This window comes from Balaenoptera physalus (assembly GCF_965194825.1).
Source record: "Balaenoptera physalus genome assembly, chromosome: 6".
Classification (NCBI taxonomy): domain Eukaryota; kingdom Metazoa; phylum Chordata; class Mammalia; order Artiodactyla; family Balaenopteridae; genus Balaenoptera; species Balaenoptera physalus.
In genome coordinates this window covers 71923405-71945593 of record NC_138885.1, presented here as the reverse complement: position 1 = coordinate 71945593, position 22189 = coordinate 71923405, and the positions used below count along the sequence as shown (strand labels likewise).

Here is a 22189-nt window from a genome sequence, read left to right as displayed (position 1 = left end):
ATGTGCCAAATCTTCTTTATCCATTCATCCGATGATGGACACTTAGGTTGCTTCCATGTCCTGGCTATTGTAAATAGAGCTGCAATGAACATTTTGGTACATGACTTTTTTTGAATTATGGTTTTCTCAGGGTATATGCCCAGTAGTGGGATTGCTGGGTCGTATGGTAGTTCTATTTGTAGTTTTTTAAGGAACCTCCATACTGTTCTCCATAGTGGCTGTATCAATTTACATTCCCACCAACAGTGCAAGAGTGTTCCCTTTTCTCCACACCCTCACCAGCATTTATTGTTTCTAGATTTTTTGATGATGGCCATTCTGACTGGTGTGAGATGATACCTCATTGTGGTTTTGATTTGCATTTCTCTAATGATTAATGATGTTGAGCATTCTTTCATGTGTCTGTTGGCCATCTGTATATCTTCTTTGGAGAAATGTCTATTTAGGTCTTCTGCCCATTTTTGGATTGGGTTGTTTGTTTTTTTGTTATTGAGCTGCATGAGCTGCTTGTAAATCTTGGAGATTAATCCTTTGTCAGTTGCTTCATTTGCAAATATTTTCTCCCATTCTGAGGGTTGTCTTTTGGTCTTGTTTATGGTTTCCTTTGCTGTGCAAAAGCTTTTAAGTTTCATTAGGTCCCATTTGTTTATTTGTGTTTTTATTTCCATTTCTCTAGGAGCTGGGTCAAAAAGGATCTTGCTGTGATTTATGTCATAGAGTGTTCTGCCTATGTTTTCCTCTAAGAGTTTGATAGTGTCTGGCTTTACACTTAGGTCTTTAATCCATTTTGAGTTTATTTTTGTGTATGGTGTTAGGGAGTGTTCTAATTTCATACTTTTACTTGTACCTGTCCAATTTTCCCAGCACCACTTATTGAAGAGGCTGTCTTTTCTCCACTGTATATGCTTGCCTCCTTTATCAAAGATAAGGTGACCATATGTGTGTGCGTTTATCTCTGGGCTTTCTATCCTGTACCATTGATCTATATTTCTGTTTTTGTGCCAGTACCAAACTGTCTTGATTACTGTAGCTTTGTAATATAGTCTGAAGTCAGGGAGCCTGATTCCTCCAGCTCCATTTTTCGTTCTCAAGATTGCTTTGGCTATTCGGGGTCTTTAGTGTCTCCATACAAATTGTGAAATTTTTTGTTCTAGTTCTGTGAAAAATGCCAGTGGTAGTTTGATAGGGATTGCATTGAATCTGTAGATTGCTTTGGGTAGTAGAGTCATTTTCACAATGTTGATTCTTCCAATCCAAGAACATGGTATATCTCTCCATCTATTTGTATCATCTTTAATTTCTTTCATCAGTGTCCTATAATTTTCTGCATACAGGTCTTTTGTCTCCTTAGGTAGGTTTATTCCTAGATATTTTATTCTTTTTGTTGCAGTGGTAAACGGAAGTGTTTTCTTAATTTCACTTTCAGATTTTTCATCATTAGTATATAGGAATGCAAGAGATTTCTGTGCATTAATTTTGTATCCTGCTACTTTACCAAATTCATTGATTAGCTCTAGTAGTTTTCTGGTGGCAGTTTTAGGATTCTCTATGTATAGTATCATGTCATCTGCAAACAGTGACAGCTTTACTTCTTCTTTTCCTATTTGGATTCCTTTTATTTCTTTGTCTTATCTGATTGCTGTGGCTAACACTTCCAAAACTATGTTGAATAATAGTGGTGAGAGTGGGCAACCTTGTCTTGTTCCTGATCTTAGTGGAAATGGTTTCAGTTTTTCACCATTGAGGACAATGTTGGCTGTGGGTTTGTCATATATGGCCTTTATTATGTTGAGGAAAGTTCCCTCTATGCCTACTTTCTGCAGGGCTTTTATCATAAATGGGTGTTGAATTTTGTCAAAAGCTTTCTCTGCATCTATTGAGATGATCATATGATTTTTCTCCTTCAGTTTGTTAATATGATGTACCACGTTGATTGATTCGCATATATTGAAGAATCCTTGCATTCCTGGAATAAACCCCACTTGATCATGGTGTATAATCCTTTTAATGTGCTGTTGGATTCTGTTTGCTAGTATTTTGTTGAGGATTTTTGCATCTATGTTCATCAGTGATATTGGCCTGTAGTTTTCTTTCTTTGTGACATCTTTGTCTGGTTTTGGTATCAGGGTGATGGTGGCCTCGTAGAATGAGTTGGGGAGTGTTCCTCCCTCTGCAATATTTTGGAAGAGTTTGAGAAGGATAGGTGTTAGCTCTTCTCTAAATGTTTGATAGAATTCGCCTGTGAAGCCATCTGGTCCTGGGCTTTTGTTTGTTGCAAGATTTTTAATCACAGTTTCAATTTCAGTGCTTGTGATTGGTCTGTTCATATTTTCTATTTCTTCCTGGGTCAGTCTCGGTAGGTTGTGCATTTCTAAGAATCTGTCCATTTCTTCCAGGTTGTCCATTTTCTTGGCATAGAGTTGCTTGTAGTAATCTCTCATGATCGTTTGTATTTCTGCAGTGTCAGTGGTTACTTCTCCTTTTTCATTTCTAATTCTATTGATTTGAGTCTTCTCCCTTTTTTTCTTGATGAGTCTGGCTAATGGTTTATCAATTTTGTTTATCTTCTCGAAGAACCAGCTTTTAGTTTCATTGATTTTTGCTATTGTTTCCTTCATTTCTTTTTCATTTATTTCTGATCTGATCTTTATGATTTCTTTCCTTCTGCTAGCTTTGGGGTTTTTTTGCTCTTCTTTCTCTAATTGCTTTAGGTGCAAGCTTAGGTTGTTTATTCGAGATGTTTCCTGTTTCTTGATGTAGGCTTGTATTGCTATAAACTTCCCTCTTAGAACTGCTTTTGCTGCATCCCATAGGTTATGGGTAGTCGTATCTCCATTGTCATTTGTTTCTAGGTATTTTTTGATTTCCCCTTTGATTTCTTCAGTGATCACTTCGTTATTAAGTAGTGTATTGTGTAGCCTCCATGTGTTTGTATTTTTTACAGATCTTTTCCTGTAATTGATATGTAGTCTCATAGCGTTGTGGTCGGAAAAGATACTTGATACGATCTCAATTTCCTTAAATTTACCAAGGCTTGATTTGTGACCCAAGATATGATCTATCCTGGAGAATGTTCCATGAGCACTTGAGAAAAATGTGTATTCTGTTGTTTTGGGGTGGAATGTCCTATAAATATCAATTAAGTCCATCTTATTTAATGTATCATTTAAAGCTTGTGTTTCCTTATTCATTTTCATTTCGGATGATCTGTCCATTGGAGAAAGTGGGGTGTTAAAGTCCCCTGCTATGATTGTGTTACTGTCGATTTCCCCTTTTATGGCTGTTAGTATTTGCCTTATGTATTGAGGTGCTCCTATGTTGGGTGCATAAATATTTACAATTGTTATACCTTCCTCTTGGATCGATCCCTTGATCATTATATAGTGTCCTTCTTTGTCTCTTGTAATAGTCTTTATTTTAAAGTCTATTTTGTCTGATATGAGAATTGGTACTCCAGCTTTCTTTTGATTTCCATTTGCATGGAATATCTTTTTCCATCCCCTCACTTTCAGTCTGTATGTGTCTCTAGGTCTGAAGTGGGTCTCTTGTAGACAGAATATATATGGGTCTTGTTTTTGTATCCATTCAGCCAGTCTATGTCTTTTGGTGGGAGCATTTAATCCATTTACATTTAAGGTGATTATCGATATGTATGTTCCTATTCCCATTTTCTTAAATATTTTGGGTTTTTTATTGTAGGTGTTTTCCTTCTCTTGTGTTTCTTGGCTAGAGAAGTTCCTTTAGCATTTGTTGTAAAGCTGGTTTGGTGGTGCTGAACTCTCTCAGCTTTTGCTTGTCTGTAAAGGTTTTAATTTCTCCATCAAATCTGAATGAGATCCTTGCTGGGTAGAGTAACCTTGGTTGTAGGTTTTTCTCCTTCATCACTTTAAGTATATCCTGCTACTCCCTTCTGGCTTGCAGAGTTTCTGCTGAAAGATCAGCTGTTAACCTTATGGGGATTCCCTTGTGTGTTATTTGTTGTTTTTCCCTTGCTGCTTTTAATATGTTTTCTTTATATTTAATTTTTGACAGTTTGATTAATATGTGTCTTAGCGTGTTTCTCCTTGGATTTATCCTGTATGGGACTCTCTGTGCTTCCAGGACTTGATTAACTATTTCCTTTCCCATATTAGGGAAGTTTTCAACTATAATCTCTTCAAATATTTTCTCAGTCCCTTTCTTTTTCTCTTCTTCTTCTGGGACCCCTATAATTCGAATGTTGGTGTGTTTAATGTTGTCCCAGAGGTCTCTGAGACTGTCCTCAGTTCTTTTCATTCTTTTTTCTTTCTCCTGCTCTGCAGTAGTTATTTCCACCATTTTATCTTCCAGGTCACTTATCCGTTCTTCTGCCTCAGTTATTCTGCTATTGATCCCATCTAGAGTATTTTTAATTTCATTTATTGTGTTTTTCATCGTTGCTTGGTTCCTCTTTAGTTCTTCTACGTCCTTGTTAAATGTTTCTTGCATTTTGTCTATTCTATTTCCAAGATTTTGGATCATCCATACTATCATTATTCTGAATTCTTTTTCAGGTAGGCTACCTATTTCCTCTTCATTTGTTAGGTCTGGTGTTTTTTGACCCTGCTCCTTCATCTGCTGTGTGTTTTTCTGTCGTCTCTTATCTTACTGTGTTTGGGGTCTCCTTTTCACTGGCTGCAGGTTCGTAGTTCCCGTTGTTTTTGGTATCTGTCCCCAATGTGTAAGGTTGGTTCAGTGGGTTGTGTAGGCTTCCTGGTGGAGGGAACTAGTGCCTGTGTTCTGGTGGATGAGGCTGGATCTTGTCTTTCTGGTGGGCACGTCCACGTCTGGTGGTGTATTTTGGGGTGTCTGTGGCCTTTTTATGATTTTAGGCAGCCTCTCTGCTAATGGATGGGGCTGTGTTCCTGTCTTGCTAGTTGTTTGGCATAGGGTGTCCAGCACTGTAGCTTGCTGGTCGTTGAGTGAAGCTGGGTCTTGATGTTGAGATGGAGATCTCTGAGAGATTTTTGCCGTTTGGTATTACGTGGAGCTGGGAGGTCTCTTGTGGACCAGTGTCCTGAAGTTGGCTCTCCCACCTCAGAGGCACAGCCCTGATGCCTGGCTGGAGCACCAAGAGTCTTTCATCCACATGACTCAGAATAAAAGGGAGAAAAAAATAGAAAGAAAGAAAGAGGATAAAATAAAATAAATCTATTATAATAAAAAATAAGAAAAAAATTATTAAGAGTAAATGTATTCAGAAAAAATTTTTTTTTAATTTTAAAAAATAGATTTATTAATTTTTTATAATAAAGAATAAGAAAAAAATTATTAAGAAAAAAATTTATTAAGAAGAAAAAAATTTAATTTTTTAAATAAAAAATATGAAAAAACTTATTAAAAATTTTTTTTTAATTTCTAAAAAATAGAAAATAAGGAAAAGATTATTAAGAAAACATTTATTAGGAAAAAAAATTTTTTTAAGTTAAAAAAAACAAACAAAGAAAACGGACCTAACCCTAGGACTAATGGTGAAAGCAAAGCTATACAGACAAAATCTCACCCAGAAGCATACACATATACACTCACAAAAAAAGGAAAAGGGGAAAAATTAATATATCCTGCTCCCAAAGTCCACCTCTTGAATTTGGGATGATTCGTTGTCGCTTCAGGTATTCAACAGATGCAAGCACATCAAGTTGTTTGTGGAGCTTTAATCCGCTGCTCCTGAGGCTGCTGGGAGAAATTTCCCTTTCTCTTCTTTGTTCGAACAGCTCCCGGGGCTCAGCTTTGGATTTGGACCCGCCTCTGTGTGTAGGTCGCCTGAGGGCGTCTGTTCCCCGCCCAGACAGGACGGGGTTAAAGGAGCAGCTGCTTCGGGGGCTCTGGCTCACTCAGGTGGGGGGGAGAGAGCGGTACGGAGGAGGCGGGGAGAGCCTGCGGCGGCAGAGGCGTCATGACGTTGCAGCAGCCTGAGGCGCGCCGTGCATTCTCCCGGCGAAGTTGTCCCTGGATCACGGGACCTTGGCAGTGGCGAGCTGCACTGGCTCCCGGGAGGGGCGGTGTGGCGAGTGACCTGTGCTCGCACACAGGCTTCTTGGTGGCGGCAGCAGCAGCCTTAGCGTCTCCTGCCCGTCTCTGGGGTCCGCGCTGTTAGCCGCGGCTCATGCCTGTCTCTGGAGCTCGTTTAGGCGGCGCTCTGAATCCCCTCTCCTTGCGCGCCGCGAAACAAAGAGGCAAGAAAAAGTCTCTTGCCTCTTCGGCAGCTGCAGACTTTTCCCCGGACTCCCTCCCGGCTAGCACCGAAGCCCGAGCCTCAGCTCCCAGCCCCCGCCCTCCGCGGCAGCTGAGCAGACAAGCCTCTCGGGCCAGTGAGTGCTACTCAGCACCGATCCTCCGTGCGGGAATGTCTCCGCTTTGCCCTCCGCACCCCTGTGGCTGTGCTCTCCTCCGTGGCTCCGAAGCTTCCCCCCTCCGCCACCCGCAGTCTCCGCCCGCAAAGGGGCTTCCTGGTGTGTGGAAACCTTTCCTCCTTCACGGCTTCCTCCCACTGGTGCAGGTCCTGTCCCTATTCTTTTGTCTCTGTTGTTTCTTTTTTCTTTTGCCCTACCCAAGTACGGGGGGAGTTTCTTGCCTTTTGGGAGGTCTGACGTCTTCTGCCAGCGTTCAGTGGGTGTTCTGTAGGAGCAGTTCCACGTGTAGATGTATTTCTACTGTATCTGTGGGAAGGAAGGTGATCTCCGCGTCTTACTCTTCCGCCATCTTGCCCCCTTACCATACTTATTCTTGCGTCCATTGATCAAACTATTTTTCTCTTACACAATTACTAGAACAGGTTCTATGAAGTCCGTAAAATAATATGTACAGTTTCTATTTTCAGCATCTACCAAGTGCGATTTGAAATGCTACCATTTTGTGTGTATGTACGTGTATTTGTGTGTTTGTAGAAACAGCATGTATTTAATACACTTCATAATGCAGTATATATAAAATTACGTAAAATAGCAGTTTATGTATTGTTAAAGGAAAGAACTATATTTTATTCTTTGTTTATATTCCCCAAGACATCTATCCTAACATGGTCCCAGGTACACAGTATTTAGTTGTCTTGTGAAATAAATGAATGGAAATGATAGCGGTAAAGTGCACTAAAATTGTATTATTTTATACAATATAATGCAACAAACGTAACTTAATAATAGGACATTTTGCACTGGGGAGCAAGCCAGGATGGAGTCAGACTGTGATTTTTAAAATTTGGTGATAAATTTCTGATGCTTTAACAAGCAGCATCTGCTCACTGCTCAGTCTCAGCTGAGATGGGTACCAGAAAATTTGCTAACAAGACTCCTGTGTGAGAGATAAGCATTATTTTATGAAACTAGATCTGTCTTCAGTTCTCTTGCAAGAAATTTGAATTTCCCTTCAAATAAATGGAATGTTAATATGTTTGATTTACTTCAACTCTTGTTATTTTCTTTCTTCTCTATTTACTGTTTTTCACCCTCATGCAATAGAAAGTAAAAAACTACCTCTTTTCCTTTGTTGAAATGTTTATAAATCATTAATAGTGAAACATTGAGAGGTGAAACTGGGGTCAGGAAGGAGAGAATACTGCACAATAACAGCTATTAACTTTGTGCAGAGTAACAGGTCTTAATTTCAGTTCTAAGTGTAGGCAGATGCACAAACAACCATAGACTATGAGATTTCCCTTCCTTTCTTGTGCGTATTTGCCCACATTGCCAGTGAGACTAAATTGTGGGAGAGAAATGTTTTTATACTTAAATGAATAAAAATAGGTAAAAATGAGTTAGAGATTGAAAAACACTGATGACCATATTTTGGGTATATTTTCAGGTATTGTTAAGGGAAATGGCAAGTGACCCGAATTCAGGGCAACCAGACCCTCCATCAATCACGTATCCCAATTGACCTGCCCCTTTCTACTATCGTCCCCTCTCCCTTTTTAGCCTCTTTTCTGTGTCTCTTTCTTTTTTTACCTATGTCTCGATACTCAAACCTGGAATGTAGCATTGACTCCTTTATGATTTGAAAATAATGACAGGTTGCTGATACATTCAACACGTGTAAATGTCCTCTGAGTCTTACCAGAGATTCCAAAGGGGAGGATGTGTAAAATAAACTGAAGCGTGATCTCTTGCAGGAATGGAATTCCGCAGTGCAGAAGCTGAAGACAGAGGCACTGGGGATTCTGCTCTCCAAGGAGGATGTGGAGAAAGAACACCTACAGCTCTCTAACCAGAAACTGACTTGGCTTCAAGAGGAATTTGGTCGGCTCATGGTGGAAAGGAAAACCTGGTTAAAAAAGGCAAATGACTTTTTTAACAGCGCAAACAAGGTCAGTGTGAGGTGAAGCTGGTGATTTTAGGTCATCAGGGCAAACCAGTCAGAGACCCATGACTTCAACAGGCTGGAGCACGTCACAGAAATCTCGACTCCACTTAGAGTTTCAAAATTGATAGCAGCAAAAAGGAGCTTTTAAAATATATTCCTACTCTGGCCATTATTTTGTACTCAAAACTAAGAGATTCTGTGCTTTGACGTGTAAAAGGTCACTGAAAAAAAACCCAAAAAACAGGAGAATTTTATCTTAGAGCTCCCATTGTTCTGTTTGAGGTGGACATTTGTGCCAACACGGTAGTGTTTCTCCTGGAGGAATGGAATTATCATAAAATATATCAAGGTTATATTGATATAACCTTGATATATTTGACAAATAATTTGAAAAAAAACCCTTGAAAAAACCAAAAAAACCCTTGAAACCTTTACCAAAAAAATCTTTCTCTTTTTAAAAATCCTCTTTCATTTATTAGGTAAAGATACATAAATATTGCAGGCTTTTGGCATGCAAACCATAAGGCTCTGGTTGACTGCCCTGCCTTGGTTTGCCTTTTTGTTTTTTAATTGGAGTATAGTTGATTTACAATGTTGTGTTAGTTTCAGGTGTACAGCAGAGTGATTCAGTTATACATACATATATATCTTTTTTTTCAGATTATTTTCCCTTATAGGTTATTAAAAAATATTGAGTATAATTACCTGTGCTGTACTGTATAGTAGGTCCTTGTTGGTTATCTGTTTTATATATAGTAGTGGGTATATGTTACTCCCAAACTCCTAATTTATTTCTCCCCACACACTTTGTAAATCAGCCAAAGGGAGATCTTGCTTTGGACTGTTTCCAGGCCTTCTTGAGTGGGAGAAGTGCTCTATTTTCATTTAAGATTGATTGTAGCATGTGGCTCTTACTGCGTGGTAATGTTCATGTGTTCACATCACTTGAGTATCTGAGGATGGCGATAATGTTTGAAAAAATTTCTGCCTTTCCCAATTGAACATACACCTTCAAACTGCCTCATTGGAATTAATACCTTAAATTTCACTGACGTAAAACTGGGCACTGTGACAGAAAATTAATGGGGAACCCACAGAGGGTAGGTATATTGTGATTTAAAGTCATAACATCAGCAATCTGAATACAGTGTCCTGGTAGGTATCAAAATTGTTACTTAATTTTGAATTTTTTACTAATAGGAAACTTGGAAAGCATGAACAGTAAAGTTCCAAAAGAGAGGTGCTAGAATTATGGTAGAAAAAAAAACATGTCAAAGAAATATTTGTTGTCAAATTATGGTTGTTTGGGATTTCTTTGTTTTAAGAGAAGAAACACATAATTTCTGGAGCCGTTGAGCTAAGTAAATGGTAAGTGCTGGTTAAATTTCTCTTCAATAGTCCTGTTTTTGAATAAGAGATTTTTAAACTTACATTACACTCTCATTCTACAAAATGAGGGGGTCATCTTCCAGTTAGTTAATGCTGTTTCTAAGGAAAACAGTTATAGAACATGTTGCTATGGTAAAATGCTTCTAGCATAAGCCCTATACTTTATAGTCCTGCAAAATGGAGAATTTTTCTCTCTCTCTCTCATTCTCACTCCCTCACCCTTGCTTTCTCTGCTGTCATTGTCTGGTAGCTTGCCAGGGGAATTTTTCTTCTTACATTATTCTTGGGCCTTGAGGGAGGAAGAATGATATCTCTTGCAGTAGTAATTTCTAAAAAATTGAAGAACGGAGTGGTTACTTTTTCAAGCTTATACAGTAATTAAGGTCAAATCCTAACAAATCCTGTTTCTTAACCCTAAAGACTTGACTTCTAGATCCCGTTTCATCATTTGAATGCCCATGGCATTCAAATTATAATTAGTTCAGTTGGGACTTATCCATACTATAGAATTCTTTATAACCAAGTAGTACTTAGAAAGGTTTAGAATTTATTTTCCCTTTTCAAAGCATCAGGGAAATAATTTCCAACTCCAAATCTAAGAATTTGATTTGAATTTTGAAAGATGATGGCTACTTTTACCTCAGCAAAAATGGAAGCTGGAGTTTGGAAAGCAGATGTTTAAATCATGACTCTTGAAATGAGTTATTTACCATATTATTAAGAGGCAATAAATGATGAAATAATATAGTAAATAAATCCGTTTAAATTAAAGAAGGAAATTCTTCTCAAGGCTTGTAAATGGCATTTTTCTCTTTGATTTATATTGTAGAATCTCCAAATTTTATAAAATTACCATTTTACCCCATTCTGGGCATAACACTCATAAATAACCCTAGTTAAAATAAAGCACTGGAGGGCCTTCCCTGGTGGCGCGTGGTTAAGAATCCGCCTGCCAATGCAGGGCACACGGGTTCGAGCCCTGATCTGGGAAGATCCCACATGCCACGGAGCAACTAAGCCCGTGCGCCAAAGCTACAGAGCCTGCGCTCTAGAGCCCATGAGCCACAACTACTGAGCCCACGAGCCTCAACTACTGAAGCCCATGCGCCTAGAGCCTGTGCTCCGCAACAAGAGAAGCCACCACAATGAGAAGCCCGCACACTGCAATGAAGAGTAGCCCCCGCTCGCCGCAACTAGAGAAAGCCCGCGCGCAGCAACAAAGACCCAACACAGCCAAAAATAAAAATAAATAAATCAATCAATATAAAAAAATAATAATAAAGCACTGGATTTAAGGTATTAATATAAATTCAAAATCCCTTAAAATATTTTTTTCTAGTCTGAAAGTTTTGTTTTCACTAGTGAAGGAGTATTTTCAGTTTACATCTTCAGTTTATCTCCGAAGCACTGAACTTTCCTTTTGAGAATTCACTTTATTGTGCCTTGAGGGCGCTGGGTTTTTCTGATTGTGATCGTCTACATCCTTGATGAAGCCATGCTGCCAACAGCTGTGAGGGGTCTGAGACTTTTCACCCAACCTTCCAGCTAACATATTAACTTGCCACAGTTCATGGATGCTCACAGAAGACATGTGACTTCTAACTCAGTTTTGAAAGACTTTATTACTCAAAGCAAAAGAGGTAACCAGAGTGTCACATGTCACATCAGTTCCCCAAGTCCCAGTTCCCCAGGGGGCGATGCAGATGGACCCCAATGGATGAGGGCACCGCTGCAGGGAAAGAATCCTAAACTTGGGGAATTGGCTGTTTTATAGCAAACAGTAAGCAAGCCTGCTCTTTGTCTCAGAGGAAGATGTTCCTTCAACCCTCAAGGTTGCAAATCCAACACTGAGAATGGCCCAGATAAAGAGGGGTCAGAGTCAGGCATTCTTGACACACCAGTAAGATGGGTAGGAGCAGTGGAGACTTGCCCCACACATGCAAGTAAGGATGTTAGCACTGTGAAAAAAAAAGAGAGCGTCAGGTCTTTAAAAAAAGAAACGTACCTCGAAAACCAATTTCATTCTTGATAAATGGAATCATTTTTTAGCAAACAACGTCTTGTTCCAAATTTGTTAAAGCTAGGTCAATATTCTTCAATTTCTGTGTCAAATACCAGTGTGAAAAAATGTTAGTGCCATGGGTAATATATGAATTAGTGAATGTAACAGCTTGAGTGTTTTTGCTCAGTAAAATGCAAAACATACGATTTTTAAGATAACCTTTAACTTTTTAAAATTTTGTTAAAATAAAAAGAAATGAATGTCATAATCTCATCTGCAGAATGGACTACTCTTAGTAAGCCTTCCATATCATATTTATTTCTTTTTCATCCAGATTTTTATCATATGTTTCTGGTATTTTCTGTTGCAAGCATCTGGAAACCCTCCTCTTTTCCCCTTCTTTCCTTTTATTGTCACCTGTCCCTCTCTTTCTACCAGTTCTATCAATATCTAGGGACATTGTTATTTACTAGAAAAAAGTCACAATAATTTTTTAAATTGAAATTGCTAAATAAGTAGTGTGGCAAATTTATGAGAATAATTACCCTTTTTCTTTACTGATTCATTTATTTAATAAATATTTATTGAGCATCTACTATGTGTCAGGCACTGTTCTAAATGCTGGGGATATAGCAGCGAACAAAACATACAAAAAAATCGATAAGCCAATGTAATTCCAATATGTGAAATTCAATAAAATATAATTATCACCTAATTGTCCACATTGGCAAGAGTGCCCACTGCCTTTACTCTGTAGTTTCAGGAGTGAAATTGATTACCTTTTAATCCTGCTAGGGGTTAATGATTACCCAAGGCTCAAGAGTCTGTTTCTTACCTAGAGAATGTCTAGTCTTTGGCTTGAGGTGTGACGGTTTGTACCTGGAATGAGCAATAGGTGGCGATGTTAGCACACAGGACCTCAGGAGTAGTGTTGCTACTGATGCTTTTCTTTTTTTAAAATTGAAGTATAGTTGATTTACAACATTATATTATTTTCAGGTGTACAACATAGTGATTCATCGTTTTTGTAGATTATACTACATTTAAAGTTATTACGAAACAATGGCTATATTTCCCTGTGCTGTACAATATATCCTTGTTGCTTATCTGTTTTATACGTAATAGTTTGTATCTCTTAATTTCATATTCCTATCTTGCCAGTACCCCTCCACCTCCCCACTGGTAACCATTGGTTTTTTTCTCTGTGTCTGTGAGTCTGCTTCTGTTTTGTTATATACATTCCTTTGCTTAATATTTTACATTCCACATATAAGTGATAACATAGAGTATTTGTCTTTCTCTCTCTGACTTATTTCACTAAGTATAGTACTCTCTACGTCCATCTACATTGATGTAAATGGCAGACTTTCATTCTTTTCATGGCTAAGTAGTATTCCATTATATATACATACCACATCTTCTTGATCCATTCATCTGTTGATGGACACTTAAGTTGCTTCCGTATCTTGGATATTGTAAATAATGCTGCTATGAACATTAGGCTGTGTGAATTTTTTCAAAACAGTGTTTTATTTTCTTTGGATATATACCCAGGAGTGGGACTGCTGGATCATGCGGTAGTTCTATTTTTAGTTTTTTCAGGAACCTCCATACTGTTTTCCATAGTGGCTGCACCAGTTTACATTCCCACCAACAGTGCACAAGAGTTCCCTTTTCTCCACATCCTCACCAACTTTTGTTATTTGTGGACTTTTTGATGATGGCCATTCGAACAGGTGTGAGGTGATATCTCATTGTAGTTTTGATTTGCATTTCTCTGATGATTAGTGATGTTGAGCATCTTTTCATGTGCCTGTTGGCCATCTGTATGTCTTCTTTGGAAAAATGTATATTCAGGTCTTCTGCCCATTTATTATCAGATTATTTTGATGTTGAATTATATCAGCTGTTTATATATTTTGGATATTAACCTCGTATTGATCATATCATTTCCAAATATTTTCTCTCATTCAGTAAGTTGTCTTTTTCTATTGTTGATGGTTTCCTTTTCTGTGTAAAAGTTTTTAAGTTTAATTAGGTCCCAATTTGTTTATTTTTGCTTTTGTTTCCTTTGCCTTTGGAGACAGATCCAAAAAAATATTGCTATGATTTATGTCAAAGAGTGTTCTACCTATGTTCTCTTCCAGGAGTTTTATGGTTTCAGGTCATACATTTAGGTCTTTAATCCATTTTGATTTTATTTTTGTATATGGTGTGAGGAAATGTTCTAATCTCATTCTTTTGCATGTAGCTGTTTAGTTTCCCCAGCACCACTTATTAAAGAGACTGTCTTTTATCCACTGTATATTCTTGCCTCCATTGTTGTAGATTAATTGACCATCAGTGTGTGGGTTTATTTCTGGGCTCTCTATTCTGTTCCATTGATCTATGTATCTGTTTTTGTGCTAGTATCATGCTGTTTTGATTACGCAGCTTTGTAACATGTAGTCTGAAGTCAGGGAGCATGATATTTCCAGCTTTGTTCTTTATTCTCAAGATTGCTTTGGCAATTCAGGGTCTTTTGTGGTTTCATATAAATTTTAGGATTATTTGTTCTAGTTCTATGAAAAATGTCGTGAGTATTGATTGCATTAAATCTGTAGATTGCTTTGGGTAGTATAGACATTTTAATAATATTAATTCCTCCAATCCAAGCAAATAGAATATCTTTCCATTTCTTTGCAACATCTTCAATTTCCTTTATCAATGTTTCATAGTTTTCAGAGTATAGGTCTTTCACCTCCTTGGTTAAGTTTATTCCTAGGTATTTTATTCTTTTTGATGTGATTTTAAATGAGATTGTTTTCTTGCTTTCTCTTTCTGATAGTTCATTATTAGTGTATAGAAAAGCAACAGATTTATCTATGTTAATTTTGTATCTGAAACTTTACTGAATGTTGCTGATGCTTTTCATAAACCAGATTCAAGTGGAGATTGAGCCATGTAACTCAAAGAACCCGAGATACTCCCTTTTCATTTTAGAGTTATCTGCTGCGTTCGGTGAACCTATTTGCTAAATCACTTAGCCACAAATACAAGTACGGGTTGATTGTCAACACTGGATGATAGCTGATTGGAGAAGAGTTTCTCTGGTTACCAGATGTTGCTAAGAGTTATGAGGACATGCATGAAATGCGAACATAACACCTGTTATCGTAACTCATCTTGATCCCCTCAAATTTTCATCTTTCATGATTATAGATGATCTCATTTATTATATTTCTAGCATGTTCACAAAAAAGAAGCTCTGGTTAATATGTATTGATCACCCAAAATCTATTTATCATTGTTTAGGGAATGTGGTTTGAATCAGAGATAAATATATATAATATATTTCAAGAGCCGAACAGTATGAGTCTGTATTTATATGACAACGATGATTGAACCTAAAGCTGTAAAACATGACTGATGGGGCTTCCTTGGTGGCGCAGTGGTTGAGAATCTGCCTGCCAATGCAGGGGACATGGGTTCGAGCCCTGGTCTGGGAAGATCCCACATGCCGCGGAGCAGCTGGGCCCCGTGAGCCACAATTACTGAGCTTGTGCGTCTGGAGCCTGTGCTCCGCAACAAGAGAGGCCGCGATAGTGAGAGGCCCGCGCACCGTGATGAAGAGTGGCCCCCACTTGCCACAACTAGAGAAAGCCCTAGCACAGAAACGAAGACCCAACACAGCCATAAATAAATAAATAAAAATTAAAAAAAAAAAAAAAAAAAACATGACTGATGGGTCACAAAGTTTCATTCCCATGTTTTCCATTCCCAGCCATATGATTTCATTGGGGAAAGCAAGCAGGGGAGACCGAGGTCAAAACTACATGGTCTGGTTCTTGAGTGATCGGCCTGAAAGCACAGGTGAAGCAAAAGTTGGGGCAGCCAGAGGAACATAACGGAAGCACTTTGAAATATAATAATTTTTGTGGCTTCTACTGCTTCTGCCATCACTGCTGAAAAGTTGATGTCTTTTAAAAAGATGATGTTACTTTTTCAAGATATTTACAGTGATACAAAACAGTAATGCCTACAGCAACATTATTGTTTCAAACAAAAACAAAATAATTAAGCACTGAGTTTGGTACATTTTTAAAAATTTATATACACACTATTCTACCTTTTTCAAAATAGATACATTTTAGCCAAGATGTGAGAAACAATTAACTAAAATGGTCCAGTTGTAGTACAGATTGAAAGAAGAAACCTGTCCAAGTAGAAGATCCAAAAAATATTATCCAGAAGGAATTTGTTGAAGTGACAGAAATGAATTCAAGAAATTAAGCCAATTGTCACTAGACATCAAGGAAAGTATAATTACTTTCAGTTTCATAATTCTTAAGCAGCCTGTTTCCGATTTCTCACTTCCAGAACAACTTCCGTTTCTCTTAGAAAAGCAACTTGCTTTTATTCCCTCCCTTCTTCCACATTTGCCTTCAGCTAGTATGTTGGCATGCGTCATACGGGTACTTGAGCTAAAGCAGTGAAAGATACAATCCTTGCCTTTAAGACCCCATCAGCCTTGTTTAGAGGAGAGACAAGGAAACAGCAGTGTTGTGTGCTGTGGGAAAAGCCATGATGGAGTAAGCCTAGAGCATTAGGGAACACAGAAGAGATCCTTAACCTGACCCAGGGAAGGTATCAAGCAAGGCTTCTCTTAGAGGAGGGACCAGTGAGCTAAATTTGGAAGGCTGGGCAAGAAGGGATTAGGGGAAGGCTACATGGTACAATGTTGTTTGGGGAACCTCAGGTAATTTATTTTGCCAGGAGTGTAGGTTATAAGCTGGGAGTGATGAGAGGCAAAAAGTGGTAGAAGAGGCAAGGGGTCAGGAACGGTCTTGAATAGCATGCTAGGAAGTTTCTATCTTATGCTAAACCTGTCCTTAAATATGCAGAGATACTAAGGTCTTGCAAAAATTATCATGAGGCAAACCTCCTCCTGTAGACGCAGATGATATCTTAATTTAATCTACTCCTGTGCTCCCTCTGAGAATGGTTTTAAAACTCGTGGTTTTCGAGCTCAGGGACAGGCTATTTATTTATTTATTTAACATCTTTATTGGAGTATAATTGCTTTACAATGTTGTGTTAGTTTCTGCTGTATAACAAAGTGAATCAGCTATATGTGTACATATATCCCCATATCTCCTCCCTCTTGCGTCTCCCTCCCACCCTCCCTATCCTGCCCTTCTAGGTGGTCACAAAGCACCAAGCTGATCTCCCTGTGCTATGCAGCTGCTTCCCACTAGCTATCTGTTTTACATTTGGTAATGTATATATGTCAATGCCACGCTCTCACTTCGAGGGACAGGCTATTTAAACCACAGTAAACATTTGATAAAGATGGCTAAAGTATTAACATACAATTATTAAATATCTATCTAAAATAGAAAAAATATCAAAATCAAGGAATACCTTTAACATCTTACATTTCTCATGAAAGCCCACAACTCAGTCTACATTTAATAGTCTTATCATCAAGACACTCAGTTTTGTTGTCACTCACTCATGAATATCTTTCACAATAAAGCTATCAACTGAATTCTAAGGTATGAATGTATTAATTGGTTTCCCTTCTGTGCATAATTTCATACTGTTGCTCCCCTCCATTGGCAGTAAATATATTCTTCCTTGTATTACAGATATTTCTGGGTAGATTTACTTCCCTTTGCTAAATTAAAATTCCTTCAGGGTAAGTAACATGTCAGTTTTACTTTGTGTTCACCAGAACACCTAGAAGAGTGTCTTCCAGGTAGTAGATGCTCAATAATTATTTGAATGAGTTAAAGCAGTGGAATATTAGAAACTGTGGAGTTTCAAGGCCAACTAACTACATTATACTGTTCATAAGAGATTATATTGATCCAAGGTAGTTGGGATTAGATCATTTTGAAAGAGAAGAGCTTAATTACTTTAATACACAGGAACACAAATTTCAAGTTCAATCTCTGTGTCATATCTGAGAAGGAGGGTAGTGCTGTAGAAAGAGACGTGTCATCACCCGTATCACCTCCTCTGAGAGGTCTTCAGGCAGCATTAATTGCTTATTTCTTATTATTCCCCTAGTATTTCTCTGTGCTCCTTAGAGAGAGATTGTCTTAATCATCTTTGTATGACACCTAGTGTTCAAAACATTTTGTTGAATGAATGAATAAATGATTGGCTATGTGACGAATCAATTTACATTTTGAGCTTGAGTTTACTCTTTTCTAAAATGGTCTAACACCTTGACGGGGTGACCTTGAGAGACCTGTGCTCAGAGCGGCAGATGACACGGATGAGGACCAGGGCTCAAGGTCCTCGCCAGCTCTGACGTGCTGGCATTCTTTGATTTTACTATATACACATACTTTTTTTTTTTTTTTTAAAGGACAGTTTTTGGCAAGAGTTGTATTCTTATTTATTTATTTTAATATTTATTTTTGGCTGTGTTGGGTCTTCGTTTCTGTGCGAGGGCTTTCTCTAGTTGCGGCAAGCGGGGGCCACTCTTCATCGCAGTGCGCGGGCCTCTTCACTATCGCGGCCTTTCTTGTTGAGGAACACAGGCTCCAATCGCGCAGGCTCAGTAGTTGCGGCTCACGGGCCCAGTTGCTCCGCGGGATGTGGGATCTTCCCAGACCAGGGCGCGAACCCGTGTCCCCTGCATTAGCAGGCAGATTCTCAACCACTGCGCCACCAGGGAAGCCCCACATACGTATTTTTTTCTGTGTGTTGCTTTAAGAACTAACCCTACTCGAGAGTATTTTCTTTAGCTAGTTTAAAAAGAAAAAAAATATTTAATAAACAAGTATGTGGCCAAATGCAGTGCTGAAGAGACAATCATCATATAGCTTTATAATTTTTTTTCCTGCTTCTGAGTGTCATCTGACAATGCCGATAGCCTTATTCTGTTGGGTTTCTGCTTTTGGGTATGGTTTGATTGCCTTGGTTTGTCATGGGGAAGAGATATTCTTAGGCAGCTACCTCCATGTAAGTGAACTCCTGGAGAAAGCGAGTTTGCCTTTCAATCAACTGTATCACCCAACAGGAAAAAAAATAAAAATAAAAATAAATAAAATGGTCTAACAATTCTACTTCGGGGAACATTCAGTAATGAAAGTGATGAAAGTTCTTAAAATCAGTGATAAATGTACAGAATCTTTGCAGGGGAGAATTGGAGTGTAAATAAATAAATGGAATTGTGGAGTATTAAGTGAATATATAGAAACATTTGCTAGGATGACACTTTTGTAACATAATATAATGGATTTTGGAGCCAGGCTGCCTAGGTATGAATCTGGTCTCAGACATTTATTAGCTCTGTGACCTTGGGCAGTTACTTAACTTTCCTGTGCATCTGGCTTTCTAATCTGTAAAATAGAAATAACAATTATATGTGCCTCACAGAGTCCTTGCTTTATCTAGATGAGTTAATACATGACTAGTGCATAGAGCGGCCAAGCACGTCTACGTGCTAGCCATTATTTGTCATTATATATGCATTTAATACTGCAGTCGCCACTCTAACATGACCTCAGTGCTTTTGTTCATTTTCACACCTGCTCCACAGATTTCAATAAACATTTGTTGAATAAATGAAAAAAAAAGTGCTTTGCACATTGCAAATGGACATATTCCATGTTAATATTCCCAAGATCATCCTAAAACCATTTAGGTCAATTTCGATAAAAGAAAACCAGAAATTATAAAGTGACTAGCTGACTAAAGTTCTACCTATGGGTCTAGTTTATATATCTCTAAGATGGACTCATCTCATAAAAAGTAAGAAATGGTCAATATATAAAGTTCCTCCAATTCCTTGTTAATCAAAGGCTTCAGATACACTCCACTTTCAATCCCAAATGCCTTCTGGTCCAGTGTTTTTTTTAGCTTTTCAAATTGTGAGGTAGAACCCTGCTTCAGGTGCCTGTGATTTTAAACACCTCTCAGTAACGTCACTGATCAACCTTGTAACACTTGTAACACGGAGGGAGTTCTGGGGACCAGAAGCAACAACTTTGAAGAGGCAAGGAATAAGCCAGAGCAGTAGTAGGAGGCAGCAAGTTATCAGGAGCTGAAAATTACATCACCCTGTTGCCCCCGTCTTCATGGCGTTTGAAAGCTTGGACAGGACCTGAATTAGGAATCAGCTTGCCAAACTGGGAGCCACCAGAAGTTATCTCAGGTAATGTTTAGGAAAAGACACTGAAGCTTTTGGTCTTTTAAAAAACTGAACCCAGAGGAAAATTGAATCTCTGCAGATAGTGGAGTTCAGTGCTCGAATTAGAAGCTGAGTTAAGTTTTGCATCCTTGCTAATTATAAAGGTTCTGACCAAACTCATTCTCCAGCCTTGGGATTCATGAAAGGAAATGTTCAGGGTTCTACAGTGGTTTTTGTCTTCTTTCTTTTAATGTTGTTTCTCTTCAATTTAGTCAAGAAGTAAACAATATTACTTATTAAACATCTTTGTGAAATAGCACGATATAAGAATTATGCTGCATGATTCATGGTTCCTGCTAAACGTATTAATCTCATAGATATTTTTAAAGGAATCAAATGTGCCAAGTCTTGATATCATCTCTTTTTGATTTGGTGCAGCCTGCTTGGGATCCTGTGCTTAACAAGGGAAAAAGGAAAGATATTTATTAGCATCTTAGAACACAAAACCTAAGCAACTCCTTACTCTTTCCCAAACCAGGGCCAAAAGAGCTGATTCGTCTCCTCCTTGTCTGCTTGAGAACTGAGTGGTGCCATATAAAGTAGTCAAGAAGAGCTAGAACCCAGAGGGAGAAAATATTATCCTTGTGCCTATATCCTTGTTTATTCCAGTCCACTCATAAAACCTCTATTTGACCTTCACACAAGGTTTGAAGAAAGAGGGGATGTGAAGGAAAAAAACCTAAATGTAAAATATTAATTCCACAGGCGTTTATGCGGAGGTCACAGTGTTCTTGCTGGAAATAACCTGTTCTGTACCATGTGTGCAACAAAGAGATTCTTTCCAGACTGGATCCAGTATATCAGGTTCCTTACGGATCTGGTAAATACACAAGCACTCAGTTCTATTCTGGGGGTAGATTAAGTGAGAACAATGATACTTAGATCATTTTCTATGTGGGAATAAGAGAAACGAGCTTTGCATATGATTCAGACAATCGCAGACAGTATAATCTTGAAAGAGGTCTCCTCTTAAAATTAAGAAATTTAACTATATCTGTGTCTGTAGATTATTCCCATTAGGGTTAAGTTAGGATTAAGGGTAAGGAATAAGCTCTCTTACAGCATCCAGCCCATCTTACCTATAGTAGATCTTTATAAATATATTCGTTGAGCCAATGAAGGAAAGAAATCACTCACCTCCTTTCTACTGCTATAGTTCTATTAAGTGTGATACATAGAGCAATTCATAAATACTTTCCTGGCACTTTGATCTTTCTGAGAAAAAGCTCTGGAAGAAAATCTGGCTATTTTAATTGTAAGTTATGGGCTATACTGGTCCTTGATCTACCACCTCCTCCTTCTAGTGAATGTTTAGCTCTTCAATTTATTTCCGTGCCATTAGGAAATGATACTTTTTTTTTTTTTTTATAGTGTACTTTTTTTTTTTTAAAGATTTATTGATTGATTGATTGATTGATTGCTATGTTGGGTCTTCGTTTCTGTGCGAGGGCTTTCTCTAGTTGCGGCAAGTGGGGGCCACTCTTCATCGCGGTGCGTGGGCCTCTCACTATCGTGGCCTCTCTTGTTGCGGAGCACAGGCTCCAGACGTGCAGGCTCAGTAATTGTGGCTCATGGGCCTAGTTGCTCCGTGGCATGTGGGATCTTCCCAGACCAGGGCTCGAACCCGCATCCCCTGCATTAGCAGGCAGATTCTCAACCACTGCACCACCAGGGAAGCCCAGGAAATGATACTTTTATGATAACCTTCAGGAATAGGGTGGAGTCACATCACACGTGTTTAATGTACAAGTGGCTTTAGAATCTAACTCCTATGAAGATGAGACCAGTGGCCAAGGATCTGAGAGTAGCAGCTGTTCAGTGGGGACATGAGGAGAAATAGCCACGTAGGATGAGTGACAGGCAGCAGGTGGCCGTGCTCTTCTCAGTGATTTTTCAAAGATGTGTCTGATCAATCAACATTTAGAGTAAGAACCAGCAAATATTTTCTGAGTACTTACTACATTTCCACCATCGTGCCCTTGTTACTTTCATATGTTTTCCTTCTTTAATTCTCAACAATAAACATGATATTTAGTAAGGTTATAATGGCTTAATATTAAGATAGAATGGACTTAAACTTACAGACAAGAAAAAGCACTTTTGAAGTCTGTATCCTTTCCCCAGTCACAGTAAGAACTTGAGAATTATCTTAAAGAAAGAATGAAGTGAATGTCTTGACATCTAAGTATAGATTTATCCTTATTTCTTCCTTTATCCTAGCTCGGTGGCTCTCAGTCCTAAGTGTGAGTATGTATTACTATAAACATATATTAAACTTTAAACATGATTTAAGG

At 38.4% G+C, this 22189-nt stretch overlaps 1 protein-coding gene across 11 annotated transcripts in view; it reads left to right on the top strand.

Moving 5' to 3' along the window:
- CCDC141 (coiled-coil domain containing 141) overlaps positions 1–22189 on the top strand; it is a 242433-nt gene that overhangs the window by 130397 nt on the left and 89847 nt on the right. For all 11 annotated transcript variants that reach the window (XR_014265131.1, XR_014265132.1, XM_082466655.1 and 8 more), the window contains one exon: positions 8126–8320. Coding sequence is in view for 9 of the 11 variants with exons in the window: in XM_082466655.1 (XP_082322781.1) it covers positions 8126–8320 (195 nt within the window). In the remaining 2 variants the exon portion in view is untranslated. The remainder of the gene's footprint in view (positions 1–8125; positions 8321–22189) is intronic.